General features: G+C 36.6%; 1 protein-coding gene across 1 annotated transcript in view; it reads left to right on the forward strand.

Annotated features, from left to right (window-relative positions):
* The window catches only part of LOC132622445 (protein SWEETIE), a 31,878-nt gene that overhangs the window by 2,730 nt on the left and 12,301 nt on the right, over nucleotides 1-16,847 (forward strand). The window contains exons 4-26 of the mRNA XM_060337046.1: nucleotides 965-1,201; nucleotides 1,286-1,375; nucleotides 1,592-1,676; nucleotides 2,574-2,638; nucleotides 4,335-4,439; nucleotides 5,424-5,513; nucleotides 5,630-5,710; nucleotides 6,211-6,279; nucleotides 7,922-8,047; nucleotides 9,710-9,813; nucleotides 11,099-11,231; nucleotides 11,303-11,409; nucleotides 13,016-13,126; nucleotides 13,220-13,387; nucleotides 13,482-13,568; nucleotides 13,778-13,871; nucleotides 14,015-14,083; nucleotides 14,168-14,290; nucleotides 14,376-14,444; nucleotides 14,534-14,638; nucleotides 14,834-14,922; nucleotides 15,377-15,533; nucleotides 16,244-16,393. Coding sequence (XP_060193029.1) covers nucleotides 965-1,201; nucleotides 1,286-1,375; nucleotides 1,592-1,676; nucleotides 2,574-2,638; nucleotides 4,335-4,439; nucleotides 5,424-5,513; nucleotides 5,630-5,710; nucleotides 6,211-6,279; nucleotides 7,922-8,047; nucleotides 9,710-9,813; nucleotides 11,099-11,231; nucleotides 11,303-11,409; nucleotides 13,016-13,126; nucleotides 13,220-13,387; nucleotides 13,482-13,568; nucleotides 13,778-13,871; nucleotides 14,015-14,083; nucleotides 14,168-14,290; nucleotides 14,376-14,444; nucleotides 14,534-14,638; nucleotides 14,834-14,922; nucleotides 15,377-15,533; nucleotides 16,244-16,393 — 2,514 coding nt within the window. The remainder of the gene's footprint in view (nucleotides 1-964; nucleotides 1,202-1,285; nucleotides 1,376-1,591; nucleotides 1,677-2,573; nucleotides 2,639-4,334; nucleotides 4,440-5,423; nucleotides 5,514-5,629; nucleotides 5,711-6,210; nucleotides 6,280-7,921; nucleotides 8,048-9,709; nucleotides 9,814-11,098; nucleotides 11,232-11,302; nucleotides 11,410-13,015; nucleotides 13,127-13,219; nucleotides 13,388-13,481; nucleotides 13,569-13,777; nucleotides 13,872-14,014; nucleotides 14,084-14,167; nucleotides 14,291-14,375; nucleotides 14,445-14,533; nucleotides 14,639-14,833; nucleotides 14,923-15,376; nucleotides 15,534-16,243; nucleotides 16,394-16,847) is intronic.

Below are 16,847 nucleotides of genomic sequence, written 5' to 3' on the forward strand. Positions count from 1 at the left end.
TTGCAAGAGATTAATTTTCGTGGTTTGAACCCATGACCTCCAGGTCACATGACGGACTGTGCCAACGCTTTGCTTCTTGGTAGGGGGGGGGGGGGGAGGGTGGTTAATAGTGGGCCATGTAGGACCTTATACCCTGAATTAATAAAAGATCTTACTTTACAGGCTGTCCGTTTTGTCCTAGAATTTCAAACTGGTACTTGCGTATTGTTCCTGGTCTCTTACCCATTTGAATGCATGTCCAAGATGGTATTTTGTTCATTGCTTCAGTTAAAGTTGGGAATCAAGAATAGACTATATCGGGGGATTGTAAAGTCCAATAATGTTGCAGATATTGCTATTTAATGTTTTATTATATTTGTCCCAACTGTTCTTCTTTGGACTGTCATCACTTTCAGAGCCTGTGGTTATGATTCCGTTGAAGCCTTAATAAATCCTTAAGTTATGACCTGCATAGGCCACTTAAAAACACCATTTCTTCTTTTCAAATAATTATTGTGAAAAAAATCCTTCTTCATAAAAAAGAAAAAGAAATTGAAAAATCCTTATGCCTATGATGCAAATAGTGTATTGCATTTATAATGTCCAACCAAAGATTAGTTTTAGGACTCTGGTGAGTGGGAGATTGAGATGTGAGCTGTCATTATAGGCTAAGGGAGCTGAAAGAAGTTTGGTTGATTTTATGGAGAACTCTTGGGTATTTTGCTCTGGTGCGTAAGTGGTAGTTGTATGTCTTACGGTTTTAATCATTTGGTATTATCAAAAGTTCTTTGAATAATAATTTCGTTGACGCATTATAGAATTTCTGGCTGAACCTCTGACGGTATGTCCATATGTTGCACAAAATCTCCTATTCTTTTTCCTTCAAGCTCACGTGTAACTTTTCAAACGTTTATTTGACTTGTGGAGAAAAAAAAAAAGAAGCTGTTTACTTGGTGTTATGTTATTTGACCACTTGCTCATTCAGGACTTTGTTAGAGAAGAGGCTTTACAGATGCTTCAAAATGCTTTGGAAGGCTCTGGTGGCGGTGCGGCCGCCGCAGCATATACTGATGCATTTCGTGTCATTATGCGAACTGGGATCGTGGACAAATCATCTATTGTTAGAGTAGCTGCAGCTAGATGTCTAAAAGCATTTGCAAACATCGGAGGGCCAGGATTAGGGGTTGGAGAACTTGATAATGCTTCTTCTTCTTGTGTCAAGGTTGGTGAATTTCTCTTTTTAACGTGGATACTTCTTCTCACCTATTGGAAATAAACACTGAAACTCTAAATCTGTATTTTGCAGGCCCTTGAAGATCCTCTATCGTCAGTAAGGGATGCATTCGCCGAAGCTCTGGGAGCATTGCTTGGTCTTGGGATGAATCCTGATGCACAGGTTATAAGCCTTTTTTTGATAATGTAAGAAAATTTCATTAGAAGAAGGAAAATTATATGATTAAAAGAGAAATATACCAAGACGACGGACCCTAGAAAGAAAGGCAAGAAAATCTGGGCAAAAAGAAACCCTCGAATTGGAGAAGGAGAGAAATATATTCGAAGTGCTTTTAAAAGATTTTATATTGCTTAATCTGACTTTGCTTATGCTCATTAGGTACAACCAAGGGGAAAAAGTCATTTTACTCCCAAGAAACTTGATGGGGGTTTAGAGAGACACTTAACTTCGCCATTTGTAAAAGGTACATTTAACATCTCACCAATATCCTTTTCAGTAAACTGTAATATATATGTTAAAATTGCCAGAAAAATCATTGCAGTGAATTTAGTCAATGTTGAAAGATGGCATGTGCTACTTATTCAGAGCGTTAAACATAATATATGCTGGTGTGACCTTTTCGTTCTTCAACTCTTCCTGAGGGAATTGACTGTCTTATAGAAACGCAACCATTTTTAGTGAGATGTTGTAAAAATTTCAACTTTTAGTAAAAATTCTCTATTAAAATCAAATTTCAAACAAGAAATGGGGAGCTTCCTTCTCGTGCGGTTCTCAGTTTTGCTCATCTTTCAAAAAATAATAATAATTGAGCATTAGCGAAGTTGATTGTCCTGCTCCATTATAATGGTGATTGGTGAGTGGATCTGTCTAGGTCAGACGCCAGTATCCTTATTAGTTACAAATCCATAACCAAAGGAGATTGCTAGTGTATTTCTTGGTGGAGTGACAAGATTCTCTTTCCGACTTACACTGAAGGAACAGAACTGGAACAGGAGGGGCTGGAAATTCATGCCCCTTTCCCCCCTTCCTTCTTTTTCTTTATTCGTTTGTCCCTTCTGTTCCAAGTATAAGTAGTTGCTGCTCCAGAGAAGTATCATGTCTAATCGTTGTAATTTTCTGCCAGAACAATGAACTTTCATGGGAAAGACTATTCACATTGAAAAGTCAGATTTAACATCTCCATGCTTGATTTCTTAGTCTTATGTTTGCAAAGTGTAACTTGACATGTTTGTCTCTCCTCCTCTCCACATTATTTTCATTGTTTCATGATTCTATGTTTCAGTGCGTGTATTGCTTGCTTGAAAATCCTGGGAAGATTTTCAATGATTTCTCAGTTTCTGATTAGTTGATTAAACTGCAGCTAGTGGGCCTCGGGCAAAAGTTCTGCGAGTTGGCCTAACCTTGTCGTGGGTTTCTTTTCTCCAGGTAACGATGAATCAATAAATCCTCTTTTATATTCAAACTTCCTTTTCCCTCGCCCACTGGGACGTTGGATAAAAATTTATACTGTTTGGAGTATCATAGGTACGTATGCATGTGGATGTCTGTCCAAGTTTTTATATGTGAATACTTTTGTAACCATCAAGGATGATTATACAGGCGTTGTCCTCTTTTGATAAAATAGGGTTTAATGTCCCACCTCCACTATAATTGAAGCTGGGAAAAGCATGGCAAAATTTTTCCTAGAAAAGTAGTTAGTTTCAATGCTTGTGGTGCTCTGTCATTTTTTGAGATTATCGAGTTGGATGCATGGTGGGAATTATTTGTCTGAATATGACACCTTCACTTATTAATACAACAGCAACAACATACCCAGTGTAATCCCACAAGTGGGGTCTGGGGAGGGTAGAGGACACCTTCACTTGTTAATGATTCATATAAGCCAGTAGTTTGTTTCTTGTTTGTTTTTTCCTAAGTTCTCTTAAACTAATCGAATATATTTCTATTATTTATTATTACCACAATGAAGTGCGAGTATGATAGAAAGTTTTGGTATTGGGATCCAAAATTATAGGCTAGATAGCCATTTTGAGGTATAAAACCTTGTTAGGCATAAAGTCATCTTTTTAATTACTCTTGTTATATATAGAGGAAGATAGAAATTGCTTCTATTCCTAACTCTCTGACATTCAAATTCTTTAAGTCCTTGGATCCACCAAATATGTTAACGAGTAGTAATTTTCCCATACCTACAAATGCAACCTAAAATTCAATAAAACCGAGCTCTGATATTACAGCCAAGGTGTTCTTGTTCTTTCCAAATCTGAAGCACCCACCAACTCTTGGACTATTGTCCTCAATAATACCACATGTGTGTTGATAGTTATTTTCCTTAGGCTAGTAAATCCAACCCCATTCAACTCTCAGTTTTATCGCATCAAAATTGTAGTCAGTTCTTCTTGCTTTTCTCCAATAGCTACTGGTGATATCAGTCCGCACCTTTACTGAGTGATGTTGTGACACTGGTATTAGTTTGTAGCAACATCTGCAGACGTATGACTTCATTCAATTCAGGTTGTTCTTTGTCCCTTTTGTCTACTTCCGCAGTGATGCTAGCTGAAGACTCAAATAATTTTGTATAGTTTCAGAATATTACTCGAAAGTGAAAGCTTTACAATCCTCATGTCAGCTTCTTTCATGTGTACTGGTCTTCACATATTATTAGTTCTTAATTCTTTTCTGACAGCAACTCAGGGCTCATGTGTATCTATTGCTCGGATAATGTTGAAATGAGGATGTTAGCTTAGTGAAGAATATACCAATAATTGATGAGTTTGGTTTGTGTTCGTGGTCTGATAGCCACAAATATGCTTCTCTAATCTGAACTTTGTGCAGATATAATATATTGACTTTGTACTTTATCAAAAATAGAAGATTGACTTTGTATCTTTTGTCTAGAAAAACAAAACATATTTCAAGATTTTTCTGTTGATGTGCCTAATTTTTTCGATCGTGCATTTTCATAGCTCCTTGGTGCAATCTATATGATACAATCTTTTACACAAAACGCCCCTGACCCCCCCCCCCCCCCCCCCCCCCACCACAAAAAAAGAAAAAAAGAAGAAGAATTTAATGCAAAGAATGTTAGCAGAGTATACCATTTATGAGTTCCTCTTTTCAGGCAATCCGCTTGAAGTATCTTCAGCCTGATACTGAGCTTGAAAAGTACATTTTTCTAGTGATGGATATGCTTCGTGCTGATAGTCTATTTGATGCTCAAGCACTGGTATGCAGTCCATTTTTACTACACAAAATTTTCATTCAATTGTGGCATTTCATTTGACTAGTTGGTGACTGGTCTCATTGCTATATTGTCTTTTTGTCTTTGCTGAAGTGAAAGAGAGTTTATTCCACTACAGGAAGCAAATGATGAAGTGTAAAACTGTCTAATTGCTAATGTCTGACAAATCTTGGTTATAGCCCTTCCCTCACCCTGTTTTTATTCATTTGCACGAGATTGCTGTTCAATATAATGCGTTCGTGCTGTTTCTGAATGAGAGTTTTCATCATTACGTCAAAAGTTCTAAGAATGCTTAAGAATTAATAATTAATAATTCCTCATAGCTTCAAGAATTGACTTATAGACGTTATTATATAAAATAAGATTTACATCTGTAATATACTTGACTGAAGCCTAGATTCAAATTGATAATTCAGGAACTCTGATCATTGCATGCTCTTGGTGTGGCTTGAATTTGATCAATATAATTGTCAATCAAAATGCTTATGGATTTCAATGAACATTCTAATTTGGTTTGTAACTCAGAATAAAATCTAGGTTATGATACTACACCTTATGTGTTTTGTAACTCAGAATAAAATCTATGTTATGATATTGCACCTTATCTCTAGAAAGACTTGCTTTTAAGTACAAAGTTGCTCAGATACTAACTTTGCTCTATTGTGGACTCACCAACTCCGAATTAGCTAGTGAAATTTCTGGAGGAAATCTAATTTAAGCATGGCGTTTTTAGCTGTAAAAAAAAAGAAGCTGAATGTAGTGTTATACAATCACCAAGAGGTAAATTTGTAAAATCTTATTTCTAAATGCCAAAAGGTTAGACTAGTGTCTATTCAAGTTGTATCCACTTGATCTTTACCTTAAATTTTATTCCAGGGTTTGTCCTCTTCATTGCTTCGTAATATATGCTTTTTTTGATTTCGAGATTGTAGACTCAATGTCCTCACCAGTTTTATTGAATAATTGAAGGCATGCATTTTATATATCCTTCGAGTGGGCATAACTGATCAAATGAGCGAACCTACTCAGAGAGGCCTGTTGGTTATTTTGGGCAAGCAGGTTTGTCCTAGTGAATTGTATTTTGAAAGTTTCGTGTTGAAGTTCTTGGCGGTGTTTTGGATGGATCTTATGCAGTGTGTTGTCACCTGAGCTGCTCTAACAGTTTCTTTCTGCAGCTCCAATCGCCTGATGCTACTCCTTCCATGCGAGTTGCTGCTTTGCGCACCATGTCGTATGCTTTAAAAACACTAGGGGAGGTGAAGGACAATATTCTTTGCTTTGCTTATGGTTAACTGTTATTTGTCCACTTTATTAAACATGTATATGATTTGCTTGGTCCACTTATTGTCTTTGATTGGGGATTGGGGATTCTATGCAGCTTGATTTGGTCTGAATAGTGTGGACTTTATTTTGCTATGTGAGAGTGAGAATTTCATCTTTATCTACTAACCTGTGCTCGAAAATCAAAATATTTTGAGCACGAGTCTGCCAGCTGATGCTATTGCTTGGTTTGACTTGGCTGATATTCACCTATCCTTTAACAGGGTTGAAGCAGGGAGGTGATAGGTCTTTGGGTCTCTTGTTATCTGTTTCTAGGATGAATTGATTTGAGCTTATTGCTTGCATAATTAATTGAAATTCATGTTTGGCTCTGCATACATTTTTTTCCAAGAAGCTCTTTTGGTCTATGATAAGTATGTTTAGATTGCTTTGTAGAACTAGTGATTGGTTAGTAATTGGTATGGCCATTATGCAGGTTCCCGCTGAATTTAAGGAAGTTCTTGATAACACAGTTGTTTCTGCAGTTTCCCATCATGAACCATTGGTAAGCTTGTACTATGTTGGTACTAGATGATGAAAGCCCGTGCTAGCACGGGCTCAACACAAAAAATAGTACCACACTTTTCTTTTTAGTCTGTCTTAAAACGAATGATATATTTTTATGTTTAGAAATCATTTAACTTGAAACTTCCCCTTTTACCTTTAATGAAATGATTTAAATCCACACAAATATCTATGACTTGTTTTAGGTCACAAGTTTCAAAGATCTTTCCTTTGTATTTTAAACTTCGTGCCTAGTCAAACTATGTCACATAAATTAGGACAAAGAGGGTACCTTTTAGTAATATAATTATGGAATTTTTATTATAGAAAGTATTATAATTCAATTAATTGAAAATATCAATAAATTATTTTACTTAGTCCGCTTCTCCCATATATGACTTTTCTGGTTTGGTTCTCCAATTGAAAGATTTGAAATACACCTTCTCCTACCGAGTTTCGTGCCATCATCTCTTTCTACTCAACAACACTGAAAAGTGCTTTTATGTGTTATCATTTGTTGTAGTCTTAAATTTTTAAGTATAGACCAACTTAATCATTTTAAGAAATTATGTGTATACGTTTCTTGACCGTTTATATTTCGTCTTTTTGATGTTATTCCTCATTATTTGTGTGAGACGTATGTGTGTATAGGTTTTAAATCTTTTGGTTTTGTGACTTCTTTAGCGGTTTTTGTATTCAATTTAAATCATTATTTCTTTGTTCATGAATCTCTCTTCTTTAAATTTTCTCTAAGCGTACCTTTACCAGTTTATGAACTTATTATCATTATTTAAGTGTCCTATTTTTTTTTTTTTTTTTTTTTTTTTGCAATTGTTTCCTAATTGTTCACGTGGACCCACCTTAATTTTTTTAAAAAAATTTCTACTATTGTAGAAGAGTGGGCCCCACCTTATTTTATTTTATTTTAACTATATTAGAAGAGTGGGTGGACGACGATCCAACCCACTCTTCTAATACAGTAGAAAAGAAGAGTGGGTGGACGACGATCCAACCCACTCTTCTAATATAGTAGAAATGAGGCTTCCTTGATACGGTAGTAGATACTAGCATGTTTCAAGACTTGAGTTTTCAAGGCCAAGCACGTCAAGAGATTCTATAAATCAGGTGCCATAAGCCCAGTTGTGTCTAGCAAAATTTGCAATTTATTTTAACTTGTGCAGAAATGACTCTTGTTTCTATCATGGTGCTAAATAATAGTAAGTTCTTTTTATGATAAATAAGAAAAAAGTTATTGCTTGAGAAAAACTAGCACTTAGATACACGCACGTGGTACTAGGTCAGATCCAGGTATCTACGAGGCGCACATATGCCAATTAGAGGTGTGTATTTAGTCACTTTGGAAAGTTAAGGTGTCTCGTTGGTAGTTGATGGCAACTTTAGAAGGCTATCTATATATCTGACCTATTTATATTCTTGGTATATCTCATGAGCTAGCTTTTGGGGTTGAGTTAGGCCGAGTAGGGAAGGATGGAAAGAGATCCTGTTTATGCCTTAGATTTGTAATAATATGTTTATATACTTCCAAGTTGGAACACCCAAGGTCTTTTATTGAATCCATAATTTACTTTAATTCATTGGTGGTTGCTAACCGTCTCTTAACCCCTTGATTATTGCTTTATTAGGTGCGTGTTGAGGCTGCTCTGACCTTGCGTGCGTTAGCTGAGGTTGATCCTACATGTATTGGTGGTTTGATTTCTTATGCAATAACAATGCTTGGAGCAGTCAGAGAAAATATTTCATTTGAAAAGGTAAAGCCAAGATAAATACTTAGTACCCAATTCTCTAGTTTGTCCTGGCCGTATCAGCAGGTTTAATTTTGTATTTCTCAGTGCTTTTGGTTGTCATGATGGTTGTACTCTGTTCAACATCTTTATCCAATCGCTCCAAATTGCATGTCTTGGTGGAAATAGGTTATGCATGTCGTGTCTAACTGTTATTATGGTCCATGCACTAGGCCAGCCAACCACATCGCTAAAGTTAAAGATAAACAACAACAACAACAACAACAACAACCCAGTGAAATCCCACATCGTGGGGTCTGGGGAGGGTAGAGTGTACGCAGGCCTGACTCCTACCGAGGTAGGACGGCTGTTTCCGAAAGACCCTCGGCTCAATAAAAGCATAAAAAGAAGTCAGATAAGCTAAAGTTAAAGATAAAGTCCCTAATATTTCTACAAATGGAACTGACGTTGGTTTGTCTCTTTTTCTTAATCATAGTCTTGATTCGCCTGTTAATTATTGTGCTTTTGCTTATACTTCCTGAGTTCCTGCACTTCATTTTTTTATGACATTGTTTTCATTTTTGAGATGTTCTTACATTCATTAGTAGTCTTATTTTATGCAACTTCAAGAATTCAGATCAATTAACTATTTGAATTTTAAACTTTTGCGGTGATATTTTCTCAATCAGACAAACTTTTCAACCATTACTTCAACTATATTTTTTTTCTTGAGAAAATTTACTCTAATGTTTTCTTCCGTTCCTCTAATATAGTACGCAAGTCAATTTAACATTTTGGACTCCAGTTCCATTCAAATATACAACAACAAAAAACCTAGTGTAATCCGACAAGTGGGGTCTGGGGAGGGTAGAGTGTACGCAGACCTTACCCCTGCCTTGTGAAGGCTGTTAAATATCTTCATATAAAATGAAAAAATGGAATATTTTACGTTCCACTTTCAATAAGACCTCAATTCAAATACCTCGAGGTGTGTCTTTGTCTTTTCACCAAAAACTTTCCTTAGATGTGTCTCTGTTGAGTTGGTTTTTCTTCTCTGACAATTTCTGGCCTTTCAGCTTTTTGGCATGATACTGTTATCGTGTCCTTGTCATCAAGGTGATTGACAACATTTTGTTTTGCTAGTATACTCCCTCTGTCCCATATTAGTTGTCCTGTTTCGCTTTTCGAGAGTCAAGTTGACCAATCTTTGGAGCTAAGAGCCCTTTTGGATTGGCTTATAAGTGGTCAAACCAGCTTATAAGCTGTTTTTTGGTTTTTTAGGTGTTTGGCAAACCAGCTTATAAGCTTAAAAAGTGCTTAGAATAGCCAAAAAAAATAAGTTGTGGTGGCCCAACTTATTTTTTTTTGGGGCTTATAAGCTATTTTTTGGTCAAACCAGCTTATAAGCCACTTTTTTAAGCTAAGCCAAACGGGCTCTAAATTGGATTAGATCAATTTAATATTTTAAAATTATAATTTAGATATTCAAAAACTACACGAAAAGTACTATAAGTTGCAACTCTTCTCGCTGAAAAATGCTCTCCTATTCCTCTCACTCCATAGTAACCAAATTTGGGTCAAAAGAGCTATGTCCCATGCCTTCTCTCCTCCTCCTGAAACCAGCTGTGCATCATGTCCTATTACAGCGACTAATCAGTTTGATGGTCTATTTTTCCGTGTGATTTACAGGGAACTAATCTAAAGTATGAACTGGAGTGTCTAGATGGTCAGGCTGCGGTTTTGGCAGCTTTGGTGTCTATTTCACCAAACTTACCTCTTGGTTATCCATCTCGGTAAGGGCTTCCTCCATTTATGTACAAGCTTTTACAACTTTCTCCCAACGAAAAGCATAACCCATGCGAGTTATGACTATTAATTAGTTTTTCTTATGTACTTTCTTCAGTTTGCAGAATCTCTGCAGTTTTGCCTTTGTTTCCTTATTAGCATATCTACCTTAGTCTCATCCTTATAATACGAGCTTCCCATTCATAGACGCCTTGGGAAATTTATATAGTCCTGACTCCTAGAAAGCTTCAATCTACTTAACTGGGAGATGTTTAAATATTTCTCACCTGCTAAAGCTGATTCTTTTTTGTGCGGACAGCTTTTCTGATTAAAGTGTTAAATTCAGATTTTCCTTCATAGCTCTTTGAATTGCTGTTCGGTTAAAGCACATTTGCAGATTAATATGATTATAGAGTAGGCTAGCTGTAGAAATCTCACTACTTTTCGTAGATTAGTCATCCATGAACAACTAGTCTAACCTTATATTTGAAACTTTGAAGTTCATGATCTCCGCTAATTAGCGGAATATTTTGTGATAGTATTGAACATTTCTGAAGATGTTATTGCAAACATATTGCTATAAATTGGACTATTATTGTTTAAGGGCGACGATAGGTTTTCCCGGGAAAAGTGAGAAGATTTATTTGACAGGAAACAGTATTTAGCACCTATTGGAGAGCATACTTTTAAATCTTTGTATCGCTGGATATTTGACTGAAAACAGTATTTAGCAGATCGGTTATTAGAAGAAAACAATATTTAGCAAATCTTGCTAAGCATACTTTTTGGCTTCCCGTTGCTGTAGATTAACTAATTCCTCAGTGACTTCTTGTTTTCAAGTTGTATCTGTGCCTAGCTGTCATTACAATTTGAGATACATAATATTTACTTTGTTTAGGCATTCATATTGTTCTGACGAATAATGGGTAGCAGTTGTATCATTGTCATGGTTGTCTCGCATTTAGAGTGTTACTGAGCTGTATATTTCCTCGGAATTGTTTCTCTGTTGTATTGTTCTTTCTCAAATCCATTTCTCTTCGAGTTACCTATTTCTGTCCTTCTGATATTAGGCATCCGAAGTAACACTACTCGAAATTATCTGAAAACAGACTCGACAGGACTGTAGACTTTTCTCCCTTGATTTCTCATCATCTCCGTCACTACAACTATTATCTCTGCCTCCTTATCTTTCCAGTCAAAGGCATTTTTATGGTTGTTCGCATTATCATATATTCATGCCCTTTCATGCTTTTCTTTATCTTTTCTTGTCTTTTCTTTGGGGACCTTATGCAGTTTGCCCAGATCAGTAGTTGAACTGTCTAAGAAAATGATAATGGAATCAAGTCGGAATCCTATGGCAGCAGCCTTTGAAAAAGAGGCTGGATGGATGCTCTTATCCTCACTGCTTGCGTGCATGCCAAAAGAGGTACAGTAATTGGTTTAGTAGATGTAATGTCTCCTCTTTTGTTTCTCATGGTGCTATTTCATTCGGTGCAGGAACTTGAGGATCAAGTTTTTGATATTCTTTCTTTGTGGGCTTCCGCATTCCAAGGAAATCCCGAACGCCATATCAGTGAAGCAAAAGATCTCCAATCTAACATAAGGTTAGATATGTAAAATTTGAGGAAAATTGATACATGGCAGGTTAGATATGTTAAGTTATATTAATTTGACATACTTAACCTGCCATATGTAATTTATAACATATCTAACCTGCCAAGTGTAATTTTTTCCTAAAAAAAGATATGTTAAACTATATAGAAATATTTATTAACATATTGGTAGGATTTTAGGAAAAAATGCATCTGGGTAATGATGTAGTGACCTTGTGTGCATATCTTCTATTCAATATCATTTCAGTCAGCCTAGATAACCTACATTTTGGATAAGCCAGTATATCACAACTCTAACCCACATTAGATGGATGGATAGGATAACTATGAGAGATTTATTGTCAGAAACATAAACAGCTAAAAGTGCTGCATATGTCGTCCAGGCTTTTCGCTGTCAAGTGTGTCAATTGCCAAAAAATAAGAAAGAGAAATGAACTTCAAGATTGATGAAGTCAGATTTGGTTTATAGGGGATAACTAACGATGAAGTCTTCTTTGTAAGAGAGTGAATGCAGGAACAGATGTCCTTGACCCGTGCTTGCACGTAATGCACCAAATGGGAGAGATCAGATATGCAAAGAGATTTGTGGGTGAATATTGTATCCCTATCAATCCTAATCAGCTTGATGAAGCCTTAAGGCCATACTGTCGTTCCGATTAGCTAATTCTATTGGCCAGCAGTGTTGATGTGGAGGAAGTAGATACATACATATATTATATACATACATTCAAACAAATCCGGCCCTTATTGTTTCTTATTCGATGGATTACCTCTTCATCTTACTCCGGCAACCCCCCCCCCCCCCCCCCCCCCCCCCTCCCCTTTCATTTGTTTCTCCGGAAAACTCCTTTGGTCGAGTGGTAATAGCGCATGACGTGTGGGTTAGGCACACGACATTGGTTTGAACCTCGCAACAGACAGAAGGCTGGTATTTAAGTGGAAAAGGGTAGAGGAGTGGAGCTGGCCCACTATCACCGAGTTTTGAACTGTGTGTCACTAGCCCTTGAGATTTCTCGGTTATCAAAAAAGAATGTTTTGCTACTTGGAATTCATGCAAACTTAGAAAATAGAAGAAACACAATGGCGGCAACGTACCCCTAGAGTTGATACCAACTAGCTTTCTTAGGTTTGGATGTTATTGACACACTCGCATTATTCAGGAGTCCTTAATTTTTGCCGGATATTGTATTACATTGTCGGGATAGGTGTGAAATGCAAAGAATCCTGACTTTAAGAGAATCTCTAATTTGTTCTAAAAGGCAATTGAGTAGTGAATGAAACAGGCCTAAATCTAGTGAAATGGATGTAGGCAATTCATATATTTCACTCACCTAATGTGTAGTTGCATTTCTATTGTTGACATATGTTTGCTAGGAAAGCAGATAATATTTGATGCTCTGCTGGGTATCATTAGTATAATTTCTAAACTTCTCTCTCATGATGTTTCTCATTGCAGCATTGTGTACTTGATAAAATGTGTTCAAGCAAATGTCACTTTGTGTTGCTGTACAATTTTATTTCATAAAACTTTCATGTTGTTTTGTGAAGTCTGTGACTATATATGACTTTGTGAAGCTCTTTTCCTTGTTATTTGTAGTGTATGGTCTGCTGCACTGGATGCATTGACTGCATTTATAAAGAGTTTTGTCTCTTCTGGTGCTGTGAACAAGGGGATCTTACTTGAACCAATTTTGCTATACCTTAGTAGGTAATGATACATGTGAAAAATGTTCTTATAGATGTTTATGCATGTAAAGTCTTATGGAGCTGTCACTTATGTTTGTGGAATTTGTTAATATAGGGCTCTATCATATATATTGCTGTTGGCAGCCAAAGACCAATTGAGTGTCAAACAGGCATCAGACCTATTTATCATCAAGACACTAATAGCCTATCAGTCAATTTCAGAGCCAACTGCATATCGAAGAGACCATGCCCGTCTTATTCAGATATGTGCAACTCCTTATAGGTGAATGTTTGATCCAGCTCATTATGTATCTTCCTCTTTTTTCTTTTCATTGTTGGAAGAGCAATTTCACCATTCTTTTTTCTTTTTGGGACAGGGAAGCTTCAAAATGTGAGGAAAGTTCATGCTTGCGGGTGCTGTTAGACAAAAGAGATGCTTGGCTGGGTCCTTGGAACCCTGGCAGGTACTTAGCACTAAAATCATGGAACTTGTTCCTTTCTTTCTATGGATCATTAGTTATTTCTGTGTGAGTAGTTTGTTTTCTTAATCATGGTATGGTTAGTGATGTGCACATCATACATAATGTTGTCTCCTTCTGACTTGGTAATTATAAGTTATAAATTATAATCCAATGTAGATATTAGTCATTCATCTTGTTCATTGTTCAACCAGGGATTTGTTTGAGGATGAACTTCGCTCGTTTCAAGGTGGAAAAGATGGTCTAGTACCATGTGTATGGGATAACGAGCTTCCGAGCTTTCCTAAGGTAAAGAACTTTCATGAAGAGATTGACTTTCAAGGAAAAATATAATTTGATTGACGCCATGTAACTTCAGAAGTCCTGAAGAGGTTTTCAATTTTTTCCCGTTGTTTGATATCCATTACTAATACATGTTACTGATCATGAAGCCGGAGACTATAAGCAAAATGTTAGTGAATCAGAAGCTCCTTTGTTTTGGAAACATATTTGCGTCCGAGGTAAGCGAATATGGTTGGTACCCTGGCCAAGTAGATATGGAGGCATTGATAGCTTGCAACTTAGTATGTCATTGTTCTTCTCAGGATATTGGTGGAATGCTCTCACTCCTAGAAATGGTAGAGCAGTGTCTGAGAGCTGGAAAGAAACAAGCATGGCATGCGACCAGTGTTACAAACATATGTGTGGGCCTGCTATCTGGCCTGAAGGTGATTTAAATATTAGACTTTTTCTGGCTTATCTGGAGTTTTACATGCCTTACATCTGCTTCTCTTGTGCTTACCTTCCTCGCAGGCCTTGCTTGCTTTACGTCCTGAACCCTTACCATTGGAAGTACTTAGTTTGGCACAGTCTATCTTTCAGGTTCTTCTCTATTTTGAATGCTATTTTGGTGCTATTGCCTTTCTTTACCATTTTCAGTGTTTCTTAGCTTTGGATGTTTACTTTGACAGAGCATTCTGGCTGAGGGTGACATCTGTGCTTCTCAACGCAGAGCATCATCTGAAGGACTTGGTCTATTAGCTCGTCTAGGAAATGATGTGTTCACTGCTAGATTGGTTAGTTCCTTTTGTATCTTTTCATAACCTTCTGGTTCTAGGACAGCTTTCTGAGTTGCATCTTGTAGTGTCATGCAACAACTAGTCTTATTGAATCCCTAAGAACCCTAGTTACACAATGAGTTCCTAAGAACCTCAATTATCCACTAAGTGTTCATCTTCTGTTGTCATTCCAACTGGTACGTGTCATTGCAGACAAGAGTGCTCCTTGGTGATATAAATTCAGCCGTTGATTCAAACTACGCTGGTTCAGTTGCTCTGTCACTTGGTTGCATTCATCGCAGGTAAGCTTGGGTGATGTAACTTAGTATTTATCTTTCTTGCATGAACATTTCTTCCACATCTTCTGATAATCTCGAGGTGCTATGGCTTTTTTGTTTTTTTGTTTTGACACTGGTAAAGTTGTATTCCTCAGCATTAAGGAATCGGGAGGTGCTACTGTTTTCTTTTTTTCTCCCCTTCCCACCAAAGAACAGATCTTTGATGTTGGTAATTATGCTGAGTGTTTCAAGTATAAATGCACCATAATTCTACTTGTCCATGAGGCAACATATCAAATTGATGTGCAAAGCAGCATTTAAGGTGAATAAATGTGTAATGGTAATAGCTGATTGTCTGATTATAATGCATTCTGGAAACTAAAATTATCTTCCCACGCTTAAAGGTCTGTCTGAGTATGCTGTTTGAATTGTTGCTTGTTAGTTGTCAAAGTCCTCATTCTTTTGATCCTTCTTACAGCGCAGGAGGAATTGCATTGTCAAGTTTGGTTCCTGCTACTGTTAATTCTCTCTCTTCTCTGGCTAAAAGTTCAAACACTGGCTTACAAATTTGGTCTTTGCATGGTCTACTGTTAACTGTGGAGGCTGCTGGATTATCCTATATTTCTCATGTTCAGGTGACTATATTCTCTAATATGATGCATCAGTGTCTCGGTGTTCATCAGTTATCTACTTTTTTTTTTTTTAAATTATCATGGCTAACATCAGTTATCCATCTTCTGATTTATTGGAGGTCAGAAGTGTCTCTTGAACAAAGTGATAAATGCTAGAAACTCTCAAACTTCAGCCAGCTGCTTATGGCTCTCTCTTGAACATCTTCCTTATCAAGAAACTAATTATCATGTTGGATCTAATGGAAAAAGTCGAGATTAACAGTTTTGAAGAAGGGACCTTTGGATATCAATAATCGTGTCTTGTTAATAGATCCATTAAAATTTACTTGGCTACCTCTGTTCGGAGACGCATCTTTTGTTCATTCTACTAATTTATTGCTCCGTTATCCATAGCATTTGGTTTTGTGTCATCTTGAGATTTGTAAGTGGGTGATCATCCTTCCTCATTGCTCCTCCTATTGAAGCCTGATCAAGATGAATTCTTGATTCAGCAATTTTCTTGAGTTCACTGTTAGGCCTTTAAAGCTTCTCTGCCTGATATGTTATAACTTCCTTTTTTATTAGCCATTTGATGTTTTGATGTTCACAGTGCGGCAAGAGGTTACCCTCTGATATGATAAACAAGAAAGGCTGGATTTGTTATTTGGCACCTCTAGGTTTTTATTCAACTTTTTTGTTTGAAACTGAAGTTTCTGATCTTCTTTGACTTTCAGGCGACACTTAGCCTTGCCATGGATATTCTGTTGTCAAATGAGATTGGTTCGACTAACCTGCAGCAGGCAGTGGGCCGCCTTATAAATGCTATTGTTGCTGTCCTTGGTCCTGAACTTTCCCCTGGCAGCATTTTCTTCTCGCGCTGCAAGGTTAGTCAATTCAATATATAAGCTTATATCTGTATAATTGATCCATATAAAAGACATCAGCAATACCTTAAGAAAACATAAGTGCAAGAACTTCACAAAACTCACATGCATATTCTAGGAAGCTAGTTTAATGTTAAGCAAACTTTCTGAGATTAATAAGTTTCTAGAATTGAGAAACGTTTATGTCATTTCATTACTACCTTTTTTGGTCTCATATGTGCAACTAAGTGTATTGTATTGGTAAATAAAAGGATCACATATGGGTTACAATTGTAGCATAAGTCTCTAGACATTCGTGAAACTCATCATGTTTGTTAAAGTTTCTATATATGTAGTCAAATTTAACTGAGACAAATGTTGGATTTATAATGTACTATTTGTTATGAAATCATTATTTATAATTTCAATCATGTTATGAAAGATGTATGAAATTTCTAGTGTGTGTGTCTTTGTG

This window comes from Lycium barbarum, chromosome 12 (genome assembly GCF_019175385.1).
Source record: "Lycium barbarum isolate Lr01 chromosome 12, ASM1917538v2, whole genome shotgun sequence".
Taxonomy (NCBI): domain Eukaryota; kingdom Viridiplantae; phylum Streptophyta; class Magnoliopsida; order Solanales; family Solanaceae; genus Lycium; species Lycium barbarum.